The sequence below is a fragment of the Macaca fascicularis genome, chromosome 10, assembly GCF_037993035.2.
Source record: "Macaca fascicularis isolate 582-1 chromosome 10, T2T-MFA8v1.1".
Classification (NCBI taxonomy): domain Eukaryota; kingdom Metazoa; phylum Chordata; class Mammalia; order Primates; family Cercopithecidae; genus Macaca; species Macaca fascicularis.
The window spans coordinates 19,168,739-19,189,098 of NC_088384.1; the positions used below are offsets into that span (position 1 = coordinate 19,168,739).

At 43.2% G+C, this 20,360-nt stretch overlaps 1 protein-coding gene and 1 long non-coding RNA gene across 3 annotated transcripts in view; one reads left to right on the forward strand and one right to left on the reverse strand.

Moving 5' to 3' along the window:
- The window catches only part of BPIFC (BPI fold containing family C), a 60,214-nt gene that overhangs the window by 15,812 nt on the left and 24,042 nt on the right, over positions 1-20,360 (forward strand). Inside the window, exons 4-11 of one of the 2 annotated variants that reach the window (XM_015457276.3) lie at positions 729-852; positions 2,409-2,529; positions 8,016-8,144; positions 9,358-9,513; positions 9,648-9,711; positions 12,306-12,366; positions 17,215-17,306; positions 18,993-19,169. In XM_015457276.3, coding sequence (XP_015312762.3) covers positions 729-852; positions 2,409-2,529; positions 8,016-8,144; positions 9,358-9,513; positions 9,648-9,711; positions 12,306-12,366; positions 17,215-17,306; positions 18,993-19,169 — 924 coding nt within the window. The remainder of the gene's footprint in view (positions 1-728; positions 853-2,408; positions 2,530-8,015; positions 8,145-9,357; positions 9,514-9,647; positions 9,712-12,305; positions 12,367-17,214; positions 17,307-18,992; positions 19,170-20,360) is intronic. The other variant, XM_074003899.1, reaches the window with a different exon arrangement.
- The window catches only part of LOC135965436 (uncharacterized), a 55,684-nt gene that overhangs the window by 9,732 nt on the left and 25,592 nt on the right, over positions 1-20,360 (reverse strand). The gene's annotated exons all lie outside the window — the stretch shown is intronic.

Below are 20,360 nucleotides of genomic sequence, written 5' to 3' on the forward strand. Positions count from 1 at the left end.
GTTTTAATGGGGGTGGGGAGTAACATGATCTAACTTTCATTGTAAGAGACTCACTCTGGCTGTGATGTGGAGAATGGCCAGAAAGGAGCAATGGCCAAAGCAGGGAGACCAGTAAGGAGGCTATCACAAAAATCTATGTGAAATGGTACTGGCTTGAACCAGGGTGAGAGGAGGAGTCCTGCCTGCAAACAGACAACATGGTGTGTCAGATGTTCTAATGGACGCATATGCATTGTGTAAAGTGTGGTGGGATCCCAGAGGAGAGTGTGATGAGCCCAGGGTAAAATGACTTGGTGAGGGAAGTTTTCACAGAGAGGGACATGGAGCTGGCCCTGAAGGATGCAGATTCACCACTAGTCTGTGAAAAGCGTAGGTCAGGGGCCATGTGTAGGTCAACACTACACCCTCAGCACCTAGAACACATTCTGGTGTGTTCAATAAATGATTGCTGAATGAATGGATGGATGGTTGGGAGAGTGGTTCAATAAATGATTGCTGAATGAATGGATGGATGGTTGGGAGAGTGGATAGGTGGGTGGATGGATGGATGGATGGAAGGATAGATGGATGGATGGATGGATGGATGGATGGATGGATGGATGGACGAATGGATGGATTGAATTCTGGAAGTAAACAATAAAAATGAGAAAACCTAGAAATGTTGGATTTCATTGACCAAAGAGAAAGTCAAGAATAATAAAGGAACCATAACTGTTGGTTAATTTCAGATGTGTACAAAGACAATCCCAGTCCTCTGGGGATGTTTCCTCCTGTGGCATCTCTGCCTCTCATCCTCTCAGACCATTTACCCTGGAATCAAGGCAAGGATTACTCAGAGGGCACTTGACTATGGTGAGTTGGATGCTTTCAGAAGCCAGACCTCAGGCCCACTAGGTGGGGTCTGTGACCCAAACTCAACAGCTCATAACTTGGGCTGTCTCCTGACTGAGACAAGCTCTACTGTGGGGTGATCCAGTACCTTATGCAGAAACTCCTAAGATGGCTGAGAAGAAAGTGCTGCCTAAAAAAGAGTCAACTTGATGGGAGGAGTGTCCAAACACAGCGCAGTAAGTAAGGGACAGCGAAGCTATGTAACTTGCAGAGTCACACAAGCTATTCAGTGGGAAAGTTGGGATTCGAACCTAAGCTCTCTGGTAGTATCTATCTTCACACTGTTTATATCTATCTTTGCATCACCATATTGCAGTATTTTTTTCTGGCATTTTAGAGGATAAAACCTGCTCTTTGTCATCCCCAACAGGGATAGAATAACTGGAAAGGAACTTAAACTGCAAAATAAGGGATAAAGGCAGTATTTCCTCCTTGAAAAGGGTGAAAGTAAATGTTCTTCATTAACTATGGAAGTTACTTTTCTCAAGCTCTTTAATGTGGGAAAGGTCTCCTTTCCCCAGTGAGCTCAGAGAAATGTGTTCTGTGATGCTTCCATATAAAGAAGCTGATGGGTTATTCCAGGATGAAACAAAAGCAGTGGTTAGTAACTTTTTTAAAATATCAGGAGAAATCTGGTGAAAATGTAGATTCTCTCCCCCCCAAAATGAGACACATATGCACACACAAGTCGCCCACAGTTTTTTATTAGAATTTCAGGTGGTTCAGGAGTTTCCTACAGCCCATGAACCTCAGGCCAAAAATTCTTGAGCTTAAAGAATCTGAAACGAAAGAAGAGTGTAGAATAACCTTCTGGAACTGTCCATAGCACACAGATTCTGGAGCCAAAGTGTCTGAATTTGACCACTGGCTCCCCCAGTTCTTAGCTGTATGATTTGGGCAACAGTGAACTTCTCTGAGGCTCAGGGTCTTACTCTACTGCTCAGGCTAGAGTACAACGGTGCAATCATGGCTTACTGCAGCCTCAATCTCCAGGACCAAGCAATCCTTCCAACTCAGCATCCTGAGTCACTGGTACTATAGGCATGCACCATTATGCCCAGCTAATTTTTAATTAATTTTTTTTTTTTTTTTTTTTTTTTTTTTTTTTTTTTTGTAGAGACAGGGTCTTAGTGTTTCCCAGGCTGGTTTCAAACTCCTGGGCTCAAGCGATCCTCCCACCTCAACCTCCCAAAGTGCTGGGATTACAGGCATGAGCTACTGCTCCTGGCCTGAAGAAAATGTTATACTTTTCTTCTCACACTGTCCTGTGATAAAACTCTCTAGTCCTCCCGACATAATGAAAATTTCTCATGGTCTTGGACAAGTTCCTTAGCCTCTCTGAGAACCAGAGTTTTCATCTGTAAACCAGGGACAATAATACCCACTTTGTGGGGTTGCCGTTTTCTAGGTTATCTAAGGGCTTGTCTTACTGAATAAATTGTATTTGTGTGGTTAATGTTATTATGTTGTTATTATCTTTGTCATTATCAACAGATACTTTCTTGTTTCCTTCACAGGTGTTCAAGCTGGAATGGAGATAATTGAGCGAATGCTAAAAGAAAAGAACCTCCCAGATTTAAGGGGTTCTGAGTCTCTTGAATTTCTAAAGGTTGATTACGTAAACTACAATTTTTCAAAGTAAGTAAAAGAGAAGAGCATTTTGCCTCTTATAAGAAACTCAAAGGAAACAGTGAAGGAATCCTACGGAAGCCCCGCGATTTCATCAGAATCCAGCCTTCTTATCTTTTTCTGTTCTGCTATCTTTAGCTCTGGTTTCTATTCTCAAGTTTGCCTCATGGCTCAATATGGCCACTGCAGTTCCAGCCATCAAATCATGTTTCAGACAGCTAAAAGGAGGAAGAGACCAGGGCAAAGGGGTTCTTAAAAGCTGAGTCAGTCTTCTTTATTAATGAGTTTTTCTGAAGCTCTACCCTAATAAGATCCTGCCTAACCAACAATAGACAGAGCTTAATTATATGGCCACATTTATTAGCAAGGGAGACTGGAAAACTAGTTTTCCAACCAAACAACTTTGTCATTCCCAATAAAATCAGGGATGTTTAGGGAAGAAAGTGAATTGGAAGTTCAGACAGCAACTGACAATCTCTGCCATAGTCTCCAGCAAAAGCCCCAAAGGCCGTATAAGGAGAGGGTAGCTTTGTCCATCTGGAGCTGAGTCTTAAAGGTCAAGGGAGAGTCGAGCTTTTCTAAGGGGTTCTCTGTGTGACTGTGATTCACAATTTGCCCCAATTGTTAAAGATTTTAACAATCCAGTGATAATTCCCTGCTCTCCGACCCTTTGAAGTGATCATTCCCCTGCTGTCAAAGATAAAACCAAGAGGGTTGTTGTTTTTTTTTTTGAGATGAGATGGAGTCTTGCTCTATCGCCCAGGCTGGAGTGCAGTGGTGCTATCTCGGCTCACTGCAAGCTCCACCCCCGGGTTCATGCCATTCTCCTGCCTCAGCCTCCCGAGTAGCTGGGACTACAGGCACCCGCCACCACGCCCGGCTAATGTTTTTTTGTATTTTTAGTAGAGACAGGGTTTCACCCTGTTAGCCAGGATGGTCTCGATCTCCTGACCTAGTGATCCATTACCCTTGGCCTCCCAAAGTGCTGGGATTACAGGCGTGAGCCAACACACCCAGCCCAAAACCAAGAGGTTTTGACAACAAGGAAGAGAGATGGTGACTTAGGGAAAGTTCCTGGCTAATGCTCTGGTCTGTATAAAGTTAGCCATTCAATAAGTATTTATTGAGCACCTACTACATACCAAGCCTTGTCCTAGGAATAGGGGATATTAGGCTGGGCGCAGTGGCTCACACCTGTAATCCCAACACTTTGGGAGGCCGAGGTGGGAGGATCACTTGAGCTCAGGAGTTTGAGAGCAGCCTGGGCAACATGGCGAAAACCCATCTCTACCAAAAATACAAAAAAATTAGCCGGGCATGATGGCGCACACCTGTAGTCCCAGTGACATGGGAGGCTGAGGTGGAAGGATCACTGGAGCCCCAGAGGTCAAGGCTGCAGTGAGCCATGATTGTGCCACTGCACTCCAGCCTAGACAGAGTGAGACCCTGTCTCAAAAAAAGAGAAAGCAATAGGGGATATTGTAGTGAACAACATACCTGCCCTTAAAGTCCAGTGGGAGAGATGGACATTAAAGATATATTTACAAAACATTCAATTACAATCATAATACCACAGCAGAAAAGTACAGGAAGAATTCTATAGTATCATGTGTAGGTGGAGATGGGGAGAAACAGGTATTTTCATGCATTGCTCAATAGGGTAGATAAACCAATACAACAGTTTTAGGCCTGTGCTGTCTAAACAGTAGCCACTAGCCGCAGGTGGCTATTAAACACTAAATGCAACTAGTACAACTGAGGAAATACATTTTTATTTATTTAATTTTCATTAATTTTAATTATAAAAACTGATGCTCAGTTTGACTACTGAAAAGCTTCTAAGTATGTTTGCAACAATTTTGGAAGATTACTTTTTCAACTGAAAATGTTACCAAATCTAAATACGGGTTGAGTATCCCTTATCCAAAATGTTTGGGACAAGATGTATTTCAGATTGGTAATTGTTTTGAATTTTGGAATATTTGCATTATACTTCCTAACCAGTTCAGCATCCCTAATCCAAAAATCCAAAATGCTCCAAGGGGCATTCCCTTTGAGCATCATGTCAGCTCTTAAAAATTTTGGATTTGGGATGCTAAACATATATAGGTCAGTATCTCTCATAAAAGCCAATGTTTGAATTAAGGTGTATCGTGATTATAAAATACATACCAGATTTTGAAAATTTATTTTTAAAAAAAGAAAATAAAATATCTCATTAGTAGTAATTTTTATATTGGTCACATGTTGATATGACAATGTTTTAGATATATTAGCTTAAGTAAAAATATTAAGAAAATTAATTTCACCTCTCCCCTTTCTAAATGTGATTACTACAAGATTTTTAATTACTGTCATGCATTGCTTAACAACAGGAATATGTTCTGATAAATGCCTTATTAAGTGATTTCATTATTGTGCAAATGTTATAGGGTATATTTACACAACCTAGATGGTATAGCTAACTACACACCTAGGCTGTATGAGATAGCCTAATGCTCCTAGGCTACAAACCTGTATAACAAGTGACTGCACTGAATACTGTAAGCAATTGTAATACAATGATAAGTACTTTTATATCTAAACATATCTAGTCATAGAAAAGGGACAGTAAAAATACAGTAATCTTATATATATATATGTGCGTGTGTGTATCTATGTGTACATATGTGTGTGTGTGCCTATCAATCTATCTATCCATCCATCTATATGCTCTTTGACCCAGCAATTCCACTTCTCAGCATCCTCCTTAGAGAAGTACATGTACACGGCCGGGCGCGGTGCCTCATGCCTGTAATTCCAGCACTTTTGGAGGCCAAGGTCAGCAGATCACAAGGTCAGGAGATCGAGACCATCCTGGCTAACACGGTGAAACCCCATCTCTACTAAAAGTACAAAAATATTAGCCGGGCGTGGTGGCGGGTGCCTGTAGTCCCAGCTACTCAGGAGACTGAGGCAGGAGAATGGCATGAACCCGGGAGGCGGAGCTTGCAGTGAGCCAAGATCATGCCACTGCACTCCAGCCTGGGCGACAGAGGGAGACTCCTTCTCGAAAAAAAAAAAAAAAAGAGAGAGAGAGAAGTACATATACACAAGCAGAGTATGTATGAGGATGTTCACTGTGACATTGTGTATAATACAGAAGTGCTAGAAAGAACCTAGATGTCCACTAACATAGGAATGATTTTTTTTGAAGTGGGACATCCATCCACAGTTTGAAATACTCTGCAGCAGTTATAAAGAATTGGTTAGACATGCATGTATCAAAATTAAAATATTTCCAAGATATAGTAAATGAATCTCCCACAGTGGGACTCAGGATGTGTGACAGAGACTAGGTAGGAGAGGATGCATAGAACAGGAAATATTATGAGTAAATAATTGTTTCTTATCAGTTATCACATTTATGTTTTAAATTTTTCCTAATCTTTGTTCACAACAGTACCTTTCTTGGGTGCAATAATTCACAGATGAACTCCTTTTGTCTCCCCCACCTACCTGTCAGTAGCACTTCTTCTGAGTGATTGACTGAATGTGGTTAAGTGTCTTGCCCAAGTTTTTACAGCTGGTGCTAAACTTGGCTCCCAGTCAAGCACCCTTTGTGCAATCTGTGAAGTGGCATAGCCTCACGGTGAAGCAGACAGTCTGAAGTCAGACTGAGGAGGGTTCCAGGTCTGGTTCTGCCACTTATATACGACTTCAGCCACTTTTCTTATCTTCTTATCTCTGAAATGGGGATTGCAAAAACAGCAACCGCCTCACAGGATTACTGTGAGAGTTAAAATGAGCTAATGCATGTAATGCACTTACCACAATGCCTGGCAGGTAGCAATCACTCAATAGATGTTCATAATAATTTTTTTTTTTTTTTTGAGACAAAGTCTCACACTGTCACTCGGGCTGGTGTGCAGTGGGGAGATCTTGGCTCGCCACAGCCTCCGCCTCCTGGGTTCAAGCGATTCTCCTGCGTCAGCCTCCCGAGTAGCTGGGACTACAGGCACGCACCACCACACCCAGCTAATTTTTATATTTTTAGTAGAGATGGGGTTTCCCTATGTTGGCCAGGCTGGTCTCGAAGTCCTGACCTCGTGATCTGCCCACTTCAGCCTCCCAAAGTGCTGAGATTACAGGCGTGACCCACCGTGCCCAGCCGTTCATAATAATTTCTTATAATGCATGTGGCCATCTACCTTTGCAGATTACATGCAACTCACTGCCTCCTAGTTACCCTTTTGACAGCCCAGAGAATCCTAGGGGAAGTCAACTCTCTAAGTTTCTCCACTAACAAAGATATTGTCCACATAGAGGACCTTTGGAAATAGGAGGAAGGCACATTTCTGATTGTCCCAATGACAGGTGGGGAGGGACACTACTACTGGCATATGCACCAAATGTCCTGTAATGTGTATGACAGTCCTCTACAAAAATAGCTGTGCCAAGGGCTGGACGCGGTGGCTCACACCTATAATCCCAGCACTTTGGGAGGTCGAGGTGGGCAGATCACTAGGTCAGGAGCTCAAGACCATCCTGGCTAACACGGTGAAAGCGCATCTCTCTAAAAATACAAAAAATTAGCCAGGTGCGGTGGCATGTGCCTATAGTCCCAGCTATTCGAGAGGCTGAGGCAGGAGAATCCCTTGAACCCAGGAACTGGAGATTGCAGTGAGCTGAGATCATGCCACTGCACTCCAGCCTGGGCAACAGAGCGAGACTCTATCTCAAAAAAAAAAAAAAAAAAAAAAAAAGAAAAGAAAAGAAAAGAAAAGAAAAAGAAAAAAAATAGCTGTGCCATGCAAAATATGAATATCACCCCTTTTGTGAAACACTGGAACTGCTGAAGGAAAATAATGATGGCAATGTTGTGCCTTCTTTTTGTCTTTAAATAAACTAAACAAGTATATTGTTTGATTATTTACAAATATATTTCTAGGCCAGGTGAGGTGTCTCATGCCTGTAATCCCAACACTTTGGGAGGCTGAGATAGGAGGCTTGCTGGAGGCCAGGAGTTCAAGACCAGCCTGGGCAACATAATGAGATCCTGCCTCTACAAAAAAAAATAAAAAATATTAGCCAAGTGTGATGGCACATGCCTGTAGACCCGGCTATTTGGAAGGCTGAGGCAGGAGGATTACCTGAGCCCAGCAGTTCGAGGTTGCAGTGAGTTATGATCACACCACTGCACTCCAACCTGGGTGACAAATGAGACCCTGTCTCTAAAAAAAAAAAGAGAGAGAGAGAGGAAAAATTACATATATATATATATTTCTAAACTTGCTCATTTCCCTCATCAACTGAATTCAAGGGACTTCCTGGTAAGAGTTTGAGGAGAATTAGGAGGCAGTTCCCAGAGACAGCCCTGAAGATGGGAGGTTCTTTTCTCTGTAGGAATTCACAATGGCCTCAATGGTAAGAGTTCTGCAACTGTGTTCCCAAGTTTGCTTGATTGAAGAGAGAAGCTGGAAGAGTTGCCCTAACTTCTGTTTCTGGTTTTACAGTATAAAAATCAGGGCCTTTTCATTTCCAAATACCTCATTGGCTTTTGTGCCTGGGGTGGGAATCAAAGCGCTAACCAACCACGGCACTGCCAACATCAGCACAGACTGGGAGTTCGAGTCTCCACTTTTGTGAGTATTCCACTGAAATGTCTGCAGCTGTTCTGGGGGAACGTGAGCAAAAATGGAAAATGTAGAAATTCACCAATGTTTTTGGCAGTAGACTTATTTCCCTCACTATTAACAATCTTTCTCAAAAGAATTTTTTTTTCCCAGGTGAGGCTTAAATTAGGAAATCCCTGCTAGGGGATCGGGGTGAAAAACATTCTTCCCTTAAAGGTAGAGCATATGATCAAATGTCATTTAAGATTCTCTAAGAACTAGAAGTCCCTGACTATCAGAGAAACAGATGCATGCTCAACCTTTTAGATCACCCACAAATCACTGTATGATCTTGAGCCAGCCATTCAACACACTTCCCCATCCGCAAGAGTAACTGATGGGAAGTGGAGCCTTTCTCCCTCACACAGAGGTTGAAGGTTAGTAGTCAGCGTAAGCCCAAGCCCAAGTGGAAGGGCCTTTGCACCCTCGTATAGAAGGAAGAAATCAGATTCAAAGTACTTTTACAGGCCAGTTACAATGTGTAAATCACTGTTCTGGGCGTAATGTTTAGGTCTGCCTTGGTTGGTGCCACAGGAAAACACATTCTTTCATCCACTAAGTCAGTCAACAACCATTTATTGAGTGCCACTATGCATTAACCCCCATCTCAAGAACTCCAGTCTTGTAGATTGTAGAGAAATGACACGTACCCCACAGCAACATAGATTCATGTATTCATTTATTTATTCAATGACTCGTCAACCATATATTGAGTACTTACTCTGTCAGGCCACATGCTAAGTCTTGGGGACACAGAAATGAGTAACACACAATGCACTCCCTCAAGGAGTTCACAGACTACATCTAAGCCTCCCTTTCTCATCTATGTCCCTCCTGAATAAAGTGTTGCCAGTCTTACCCTTGCTTTTCTCTCCCTAAACAAACATTGTATATGAAGGGTGCTCAATGCAAGCTCGATCACTGTCAGGGCCAGAGCACTCAGGGTGAAATCATTAGAATATCCCCATAGCTGTTAGCTTTCACATATTCAGTACTTCGACTGTTCTGTGAATATTCAATCAGCACTCTACTCCTACCTGTTGTAGGTGCAAGGAATTCAGAGGTGAACATGACAAAGTCACTGCAGTCCAGGAGCTACCCAGTCTCTGGATGATCAGAGAAACAAGGTCCAGCTCTGTGCCTGACTCAGGCTTGGATAACCTTGCACTTTTTCTCTAAACAGCCAAGACACAGGAGGAGCTGATTTGTTTCTCTCCGGAGTCTACTTTACTGGTATCATCATCCTAACCCGAAATGACTTTGGTCATCCTACACTGAAGCTCCAAGATTGCTACGCCCAAGTGAGCCATGCCCATGTCTCATTTTCCGGAGAACTCAGGTGAGTGAGAGCCCTCGGTTGGGCAGTGGCTAATCAGAGGCTGGATACTCAGGCATCGCCTAGGGAAGGTTTATAAATGGCTGATTATGGTCTCTGAGTAACTTCTTTTTTGTTTGTTTTCATTTTTTCCTCAGTGTTCTGTATAACTCCTTTGCTGAGCCCATGGAGAAACCCATTTTAAAGAACTTAAATGAAATGGTGAGTCTTTAGAGGTTAGACAGCCACAGTAAAATACCATTAGTAGCAGTTCTACCATCTTTAATTAATTAATTTTTTTTTTTTTTTTTTTTTTGAGACAGAGTCTCGCTTTGTTGCCCAGGCTGGAGTGCAGTGGCGCGATCTCGGCTCACTGCAAGCTCCGCCTCCCAGGTTCACGCCATTCTCCTGCCTCAGCCTCCTGACTAGCTGGGACTACAGGCGCCCGCCACCTCGCCTGGCTAATTTTTTTGTATTTTTAGTAGAGATGGGGTTTCACCATGTTAGCCAGGATGGTCTCGACCTCCTGACCTCGTGATCCGCCCGCCTCGGCCTCCCAAAGTGCTGGGATTACAGGCGTGAGCCACCACACCCAGCCAATCCTTTAATTCTTAATCAAGAAAACTTTATTGAGCACCTACTCTGTGCTAGGTACTACCCAAGGCACTTTCACACACATTAAATATCCTTTGCAGCTTAATAACAGTTTCTCAAATCCCTACTATGTGCCAAATATTGTGGTAGGTGCTTGGGATGCAGAGATAAAGAAAACAACAGCACATCTCTCAAATTTCTTACCATAGGGTGGGCAAACAACCAACAAGAATTTACTTATTATGTGCCTATTATTGCATGCCCAGGTACCATGGACTAGGGTCTGTTGGGAATAGGAAAGAGGGATACACTTGTCTATTCAAAAACACAAACTCGGGCTTGTGAAACAATAACTAACTGAGTACTTGAACTTAGTACACAGTTACATGATCATTAGATTGAACAGGACAGCTTCAGAGAAATGGAAAATTGTAAAGAAATAGGGCCTGGAAGTGTCCCGGGAGATAATTTTTAGAGGATACAAAACTTGAACTAGATCTTAACATATAGGCAGGATTTGTATATGTAAGGAATGAAGGATAAGAAAAGGCATTTCCAGGAAATACAATAGGAATGAGTTAAGAAAATACAATAAATTAAGATCCCTTCCAAAGCTGTAAGTATTCCAGTCTCAGAAGTCAGTGTCTGAAGAAGGGAAAGATGGAATTGGCTATGCACTCTCTTTCCAATACTGACCACACCTTCCCTGAACCCTTTATCTGTATTTTGGGGGAGATAAGGACAGGGATGACAAGGACTAGAAAAGAAGGAAGACTCTTCTCGAAAAGAAGGGACAAAGACAGTGTGTGGCCACCTCCATCTCTCTAGTGCTCAGCTCAGTGCTTGACAGACACTAGGTACTTAATGAAAGTCAGTAAGGAAATCAACACTCAGAAGCATCAAGCAGCTCATCCCAGGAGGTGGCACAGCTGTCCAGGACTCTGAAGCCTTGTGGTCCTTCTCCATCATTCCCTGACAGATGCTGAGTGCCAATGAATGTGCACATTAGAGAGTCCCTGGCAAAGTGCACTGTCATTCTCAAGGACCCCAAACTTGATCATTCCTCTGTTTGAAACAAGGCATGGTCCTTTGGCCTCTGACAGGAGGCCAGTGAAGAATGAGTTATGCCACAGAAGCCAATAATTAAGTTTGCCTGAAATTGATATATGGCTTAAAGATAATAGATGCTTCTGTGATTCTCTCTGTGCCACTGGAAGAGAGAAAAGAATGCTGAGACCACAACTGTCTAGCTGTGTAAAACCAGAGTTCAAATCCTGGCTATGCAACACCTGGCAACTCACTTAACCTCTCTAAGCTTTGGTTTTCCCATCTGTAATTAGGGGACAGTCATGCCCCCGTCTCAAGGCTGTAGTAAAGGTAAAATGGAGTTAAACCAACAACAGCTGATACTTACTCAATGCTTACTATGAGCTGGACAATTTTACATGGATTACTTCCATTTCTACTCACAGCAACGTGATGAGGTGGATACAATTATCATCCCTGTGCAAATGTTGCAGGATGTGTAAACTGAGGTCAAAGAGTACAAGTAACTTGCCAAGGGATTCAACCTTCGGCCCCAGGCACCCAAGCCTGTGCTGCAACTGCTATGCCAAGCACATCAATGAGCACACAAGAGGCACACCAGTGCTGATACCTCTGCCTCTTCCTAAAAATACTAATCTGACTCAAGACTAATTTTCAAATTCCAAAAAGATGGCAACAAAATAGATCTCTAAGTAGATCTCTGATATAATGTGCTCTCCAGCTAGCCCAGGGGGAAGGTAAAAGCTCCAGCTCTAACCATTCCAGGTAGGGCAGGCAGCTGCTCCTAGAGGAAATGGCAAGCTGGCGGCACCCCCGGCAGTCAGGAAAGACACAGAAGCCCCAGCAGCAGGTTCCTCGGATGTAACAGCACGGACTGGGACGCATGCCCTGTCATATCACAGAAAGAAAAGCCAAGGGCTCACTCACTCTTTACAGGGCTGATTGGATGTAGTCCCGGTTGCTACGAAGTTCAGCTGGCATTCAGTGACATACCACCCATATCTACATAAAGCGAGGCCCATAGACATCAACAAATTTAAGAGAAAGTCTCGATGACCAAAGGGATAATGACTGCTAACCAGAAGGCCTTTGTTTGCAGGGTCCAGGCCTATCAATAAGGGTTTGCAATACAACATGATAACTTGCTTTTTTTCTTTTTATTCCTTTGTGGCCAGCTCTGTCCCATTATTGCAAGTGAAGTCAAAGCGCTAAATGCCAACCTCAGCACACTGGAGGGTGAGTCTTAGAACTGTCTTTTCCAGATGGTTGTCTTTCCACCTTCAAAAGCTGGTACTGTCTGGGTTTGCTTTTCAAGGCTGTATAGCTCGAGCTCTCCATCCTGCTTCACATTCTGCAAATTAGAGCCCCAGGAAGGTGCATGGGAGGGCGTGCCTTGCGTATAGAGCATGCACACTTTGGCTAATAACTAACTTCACTGCTGCAAGAGGGGCGGCTCCAGGGAGATGAGATGTAGGTTCAGGAATTCAACCCTCACAAGCACTAACCCAAGCAGTGGCATTACATCCCTTCTCTTCAGAGAGATTAACACTAATCTTGACCAGGTTATTCTGGGGTTCTCAGCCTGCAGTGGCTGCCCTGAGCATCAAGTCCACGCACCTTAGCATGGACTACAAGATTCACCACACCCCATCTCCTACTTTCCTCTCTCCGCGTCATCTTTCTCTTTACCTTTCTCTGCCCCAGCAATCAAACTGTTTCCACTGCCCTCCTCACCCCTTGCCTTTGCTTTTGCTGTTTTCTCTGCCTGGAAGAGCTTCCTCTCCCCTCCATCCTTTCATTCCTTTAACACGGGAGTTCCCAATCCCTGGGCCATAGACAGGTTAGAAACTGGACCACACAGCAGGAGGTGAGCAGTGGGCAGGTGACTGAGCATTACTGCCTGAGCTCTGCCTCCTGTCAGATCAGCGGCAGCATTAGATTCTCATAGGAGTGCGAACCCTATCGTGAACTGCGCATGCAAACCATCTAGGTTGCATGTGCCTCATGAGAATCCAATGCCTGATGATCTGAGGTGGAAGAGTTTCATCCGGAAACCGTCCCCCACAACCCCAGGCCATGGAAAAATCATCTTCCATTAAACTGGTCCCTGGTGCCAAAAAGGTTGGGGACTGCTGCTTTAACAGATATGTATTGAGTGCCCATTTCTAAACCTGCAGAGCTTAGCCAGCACTGTGCTAAACCCTGGAGGATTTAATCCTTTCCATTCTCTACCTCTCTTTATATGTTGTGTTCTCTCCTCTTTGTATTTAAGACCCAGCTCAGACACAGCCTCTTCCAGGAAACCTTGACAGTCCCCACTCCATAAAGTTACACCTCCTCTGTGCTCACATGATACTTTGGACATCTCTCTCTCTCTCTCTCTCTCTCTCTCTCTCTCTCTCTCTCTCTCTCTCTCCACTGCATCCATTCATTCACCATCGGCACGCTGAGCACCTGAAACAGACTGAGCACCATTCTTGGTGCTGGGGATGCAACAGTATTCCTAGGCAACACACATACCTGCCGTCATGAGCCTAGTGGGAAGAGACAGACGGCAAGCAATATAAATAAGTAAAATCTATGCTATGGCAGTGATAAGTGGTAAGAAGAAAAATAAAGCAGTGGAGGAGCTGGAGAGGAATTTCCATTCTAGACAGAGTGACCAGGAAAACCACCACTGAGCAGATGACTCTACTAGAAAAACCCAAAGGGAGTAGAAAGTGAGCTGCTGCTCAATCTAGATGAAGAGTCCAGATTGAGGAAACCGCAGGCACAAAAGCCCTGAGGCTGAATATCTCAAGTGTGCTGGGGAAGCTGTGAGAAGGACACACTAGGAACAGGGGGTTGGGGGGGAGCAGGCAGTGAGGCCAGAGAAAGGGAAAAGGGATGGTTTGATCTTCAGGGATGTGTAGGGACTGCAAAGCCCACCTCTTAATCTAAGATGGGATGCCTTTGAAGAGTAAGGCCGGCATGACATAACTTACAGTTTAAGGAGATCAGTCTGGCTTCTGTGCTAAAAAAAAATAGACAGGAAGGAAGGGGGCCAAGGGCGAAAGCAAGGAGACTACTTAAGAGAAGAGTGCGGTGACCCATACAGGTAATGATGGTGGCTGGCCTAGGGTGGCGTGATGAAGATGGTAAGGCATGTTGGGATTCTGGATATACCTTGAAGATCAAGACAGTGGTATTTGTCCAACAGATCAAATGTGGGTCACGAGAGGAGTGAAGGGTGACTTTGGTGGGTAAAACTCTAAGCAACTGGAAAATTGGAAGAAGGGATTTAACATTTATTGAGATGGGAAAGAACATAAGAGCAGGTTTGTAGCAGGACCATGAGGAGCTCAGTTTAGATCAGCCCTTGCTGTGTTGTATTATAATATCCTATTGATATGTCTGTCTCCTCCCCAAGACTATGAGTTCCTTGGGTGCAGGAAGTTTGACTCACCGCTGTGCCCCCAGCGTCAGGCGCAGCACCCAGCCCATTAGGTTAAGAAACATTGGATTGTGGCCAGGCGAAGTGGCTCACTCCTGTAATCCCAGCACTTTGGGAGGCCAAGGTGGGAGGATTGCTTGAGGTCAGGAGTTCAAGACCTGCCTAGGCAACATAGTGAGACCTTGTTTCTGTAATTTTTTTTTTTTTTTAATCAGCTAGGCATGGTGGCGTGCACCTGTAGTCCCAGCTACGGGGAGGCTGAGGTAGGAGGATTACTTGAGCCCAGGAGGTTGAGGCTACAGTGAGCCAAGATCATGCCACTGCACTCCAGTCTAGGTGACAAAGTGAGATCCTGTCTCAAAAAATGTATATATTAGATGGATAAATGGATGCAGATGGATGAAAGAAAATGAATGGATTGGAGATGTAGGGAACGAAAATGAGATATAGTGAGGAAAGAAGTAGCCAAGGATTGCCATGTTCTAGCTTTCCTTGAGCAAGTTCCTTTACCTCTGAGCCTCACTCACCTCGTCTGTGAAATGATTGCTGTGCTTCCGAGTAACGACTTGAAAGCATTTTAAAAACTGTGGCAATGGCCAGGCACAGTGGCCCACACCTGTAATCCCAGCACTTTGGGAAACTGAGGCAAGCAACTCACTTGAGGCCAGGAGTTCAAGACCAGCCTGGCCAACAGGGTGAAACCCTGTCTCTACTAAAAATACAAAAATTAGCCAGAGGTGGTGGTGCAGGCCTGTAATCCCAGCTACTTGGGTGGCTGAGTCAAGAGAATCGCTTGAACCTGAGAGATGGAGGCTGCAGTGAGCCGAGATTGTGCCACTGCATTCCAGCCTGGGTGACAGAGCAAGACTCTGTCTCAAAAAAAAGTGAAAACTAAAAACTATGGTGGCTTAGGAAAATATTGTTCCTTTATCTTAGCAAGACACTTCATCTCTTCTTGCTTTTCATCTCCATCTATGACATGCAAGAAGAGAGAAGACGTGATGCTCAGGTAACTGTTTCTAGAACAGGGAGTAGGTCTTCATATTGTAGAACACATGTCAGTGGTCAGGAAAGCAGCTCTCCAAAACCAAGTGGGAAACCTGAGCCCTGCATCACTGCACATACAACTAGCTTCAGACAGTAAAATCTGTGCTTTAATTTTTTTTTTTTTTGACGGAGTTTCACTCTTGTCGCCCAGGCTAGAGTGCAATGGCGCGATCTCAGCTCACCGCAACCTCTGCCTCCTGGGTTCAAGTGATTCTCCTGCCTCAGCCTCCCGAGTAGCTGAGATTACAGGCATGCACCACCACACATTGCTAATTTTGTATTTTTAGTAGAGGTGGGATTTCTCCATGTTGGTCAGGCTGGTCTCGAACTCCCAGCCTCAGGTGATCCGCCCGCCTCAGCCTCCCAAAATGCTGGGATTACAGGTGTGAGCCACCACGCCCAGGCCAATCTGTGCTTTCTGGAACTTCACCCAGAACTTCACCCAACACTGTACTCTGGTCCTCTTGACTTCTGCTTTATTCTGAAAATGATAATACATAAAATTATTTGAATTAGTAGCACTGTGCCTAAGAATTTCCTTGGCCTCTCCAATTTAGTGGACTTTATTTTCTCTCACACAATCTGTTTTTAAAAATATTTCTAATGACAACAGTAATGCATACTCCTTGTAAAAAAAAAAATGAAGTTCTAACTGCAATTTATAACATCAAACTGAAAAGTCTTTCATTATACCAACCCAATATATATGGCTAAATATTGGTATGAGTTTTGTGTTTGTACTAATTTCCTTTTTTAAAAATAACTTATATAGGGCTGGGCACAGTGGCCCACGCCTGTAATCCCGGCACTTTGGGAGGCCAAGGTGGGTGGATCACTTGAGGTCAGGAGTTCGAAACCAGCCTGGCCAACATGGTGAAACCCTGTCTCTACTAAAAACACAAAAATTAGCTGTGTGTGGTGGCGGGTACCTGTAATCCTGGCTACTGGGAAGGCTGAGGCATGAAAACTGCTTGAACCCAGGAGGCAGAGGTTGCAGTGAGCCAAGATTACACCACTGCACTCCAGCCTGGGTGATAGAGTGAGACTCTATCTCAAAAAAAAAAAAAAAAAAAGCTATAAATACATTTTGTGATTGTATATGTGTATACCTAAAAAGGTATACAAAAGTCCTCCCTTATCTGCAGTTTTGCCTTCTGCAGTTTCAGTTACCCGTGGTCAACCATGGTTTAAAAATATTCAATATCTCAATGTGAATTTGAGAGAGAGAGAGAGAGAGACCACATTCACATTCACATTCACATTCCTTTTATCACAGTGTATGTAGGTGTTGGTACTGTCCACACTTTCAGGCATCCACTGGGGTCTTGGAACATATGCCCTGCAGATAAGGGGGACCACTGCACACCCAAATTTTAGTGATGCTTCTCTCAGATTAATTTGCTTGGAAAAAATGTTCACTTTCTTCTTTTGATTCATCTACTTTTCTGGGTTTTCAAAAGATAACATGTATTCCTTATGAAAAGCAGGAATTGATCTTTTAAACAGAGAATTTAAAGTTATATTGTTCTAGATAGACATCATTCATATATTATACTATGCTTTTAATGAATATGGATTTTCTTTTTTCTTTGTTGGTTATTTAGTTTTAACCAAGATTGACAACTACACTCTGTTGGATTACTCCCTAATCAGTTCTCCAGAAATTACTGAGAACTACCTTGACCTGAACTTGAAGGTAACTTTATCATCATCAGAATCCTCAGCCTGGCTGTCAACAGCCAATATTTAGAAAACAGTGATTATGGACCGGGTGCAGTGGCTCACAACTATAATCCCAGCACTTTGGGAGACCCAGGCAGGTGGATCACTTGAGGCCAGGAGTTTGAGACCAGCCTGGTCAACATGGTAAAACCCCATCTCTACTAAAAACACAAACAATTAGCAAGGCATAGTGACACACAGCTGCATTCCCAGCTGTTTGGGAGGCTGAGGCGGGAGAATTCCTTGAACCTGGAAGGCAGAGGTTGCAGTGAGCTGAGATCTTACCACTGCATTCCAGCCTGGGTGACAGAATGAGACTCTGTCTCAAATAAACAAAAACAAAAATAAAAAATAATGATTCTATATGGAAGGAAATATATATACATCCTCTTTGAATAATTTTTCTTTCAAGCAACTGCCTCATGTTTACACCTTTTCAAAAGATTCTTGAACATTTTGTTGATAAGCAAATGATTGTATTGTACAACATATGTCTGCCCTCTTCAGGAGAAGGATCCTATGTCTTTGCCTCTAGGTTTGAGGCTAGGAGGCAGCAAGTAGAGCGGTCTGTATTTATTGGAACTTAACATATCAGTAGGTGGTACACGTTGGCACTTCCATTTCTAAGTGTCAGGTTAGTGGATTTAACTGAGGGCTGCTGACCTCTGTCAGGGCCATAAGCACGTGGAATTAGTGTTCACTGATCATGGAAAAACGATCATTGTGCTTATGTTTCCTTTTGCTCCAAAGCTAATATCATTATCTTTTAAAAAGCATATGGGCTCATACTTCACTCACCAGAGTCTTTCAACTCAGTTCAATGTTGGACAAGACAATATTTTGTAATAACGCCCTATAGCTAATGAGAGCAGTGCTAGAAATGCCACAAAAATGATTTAAACCATTTGGAGTCTTGGGTGCTTCTTTCTATGATTCCCCAGGTACTCAGCAGACACAGATTTTGAAGGTCAAGTGTTTGACACCACTTCACAGCACCTCAGGAACGACTTTTACTCAGAGTTGTCCTTCCAGCTAAATACACCTCCTTCTTTGTCTGAGAAAAGTTCGAACAAGGGTTCTCATTGGGTTACACCCTGGGGTGAACAGACACACCTAAATATGCCCAAGAATCCTAAGAGCTTTGAAAAATAGTCACTGGTCAAGGAGTCAGAAAGCCTTAACAGTTTTTCAGCATTACTGAGTTTCTAGGATTATTCTTCTTCTTCTTCTTTTTTTTTTTTTTTTGACAAGGTCCCCTCTGCCACCCAGGCTGAGGCTGGAGTGTAGTGCCGCAGTCACAGTTCACTGCAGCTTCAACCTCCCTGGTTCAAGGGATTCTCCTCACTCAGCCTCCCAAGTAGCTGGAACTACAGGTACATGCCACCACACCTGGCTAATTTTTGTATTTTTTATAGAGACAGGGCCTGCTATGCTGCCCAGGTTGATCATGGAAAAACAATCATTCAATTAATTCAAACTCCATTGCTCCAGTGATCCACCTGCCTGAGCCTCCCAAAGTGCTGGGATTATAGGCGTGAGCTACCGTGCCCGGCCCGAGCTTCTGGAATTCTTGTTCTATTTCAGAGGGTCCACCTTCTTAGCCTTCTTAGAATTTGAGTTTTGACCCGATACACTGGTCTTTCTCTCTGTTTTCCCACAGGGCGTATTCTACCCACTGGAAAACCTCGCCGACCCGCCCTTCTCACCAGTTCCTTTTGTGCTCCCAGAACGCAGCAACTCCATGCTCTACATTGGAATCGCCGAGTATTTCTTTAAATCTGCGTCCTTTGCTTATTTCACAGCTGGGGCTTTCAATGTCACTCTCTCCACCAAAGAGGTGAGGAGAGTTAACTGAGGATGTCAATGGTCACCACCATTCAGCCTTTTTATAAGTATCCTGTTATAGGACTTTTACGCCATAATTTCGATTCCTGGGTTATCACTCTCAGTAAGACAGTGGAGGAATGAAGGAATTGTGGAATGAACACGGTTATGGGCTGAGCATCCCTTATCCAAAATGCTTGGGACCAGAAGTGTTCTGGATTTCAGATTTTGTCAGATTTTGCGATATTTGCATTATATATACTTACCGGCTCAGCAGCCCTAATCTGAAAATCCAAAATCAAAAATGCTCCAATAAGCATTTCCTTTGTGTATCATGTCGGCATTGAATAGTTGGATTTTGGGGCACTTTGAATTTCAGATACTCAGATTAGGGATGTTCGACCTGTATTTGCTGGGGAGTTGTCGAGTTTCCAGTTCTGCTACATTTGTTTTTTCATGATACCTCACCACTCACCACTGTACTAGATTCATCTCAGATAATACCAAGATCCCTTTCCATCATGTATTGCCTGTGACCTTAGAGGTCATTTCAATTTATATAACTTCTATGTGCCAGAATGTCTTCATCTGGAAAAGGCAGATAATAATAGTTCCATACTCACAGAGTTGATATGGGCATTAAAAGATTTAAATATGTGTCAAGCATTCAGACCAATCCCCAACACAGAATAAGTGCGATATAACTGTTGCTCATCATCATCATCATCATTATTTCCTGTATTATGCTAACATAAAGAGTTACCCTGGCTGTAATTACAGCTGGTTTATCTACAATGATTAGTAATAGTACAGATATTCATTGATTCTCTGTCATGCACCTCCGTTTTATAATGACAGCACCGTCTCTAGCCAGCCAACCAAAAACTTTTATTGAGCATCTCTTTTTGAATCTTCTCATTCTATATGTCTTAATTATACAAGTAGATATAAAGCTTATGTTCAGAATGGTAAGTATGGCAGCTACCTTACGATGCTGAGAATTAGACACTTCTAGCTGCAGACTTGAAAATCATTCATCTGTGAACGTAAATTCCTTAAGCATCTGGTATCTCAGTAATCCCTAAAAGTGAGTACAATAACACAAGGCTTATTGTTAATGACTGTAGAATATGTACACATAGATTGTAATATATATATAAATAAAGAATATGTACACATAGATTGTAATATATATAAAGAATAT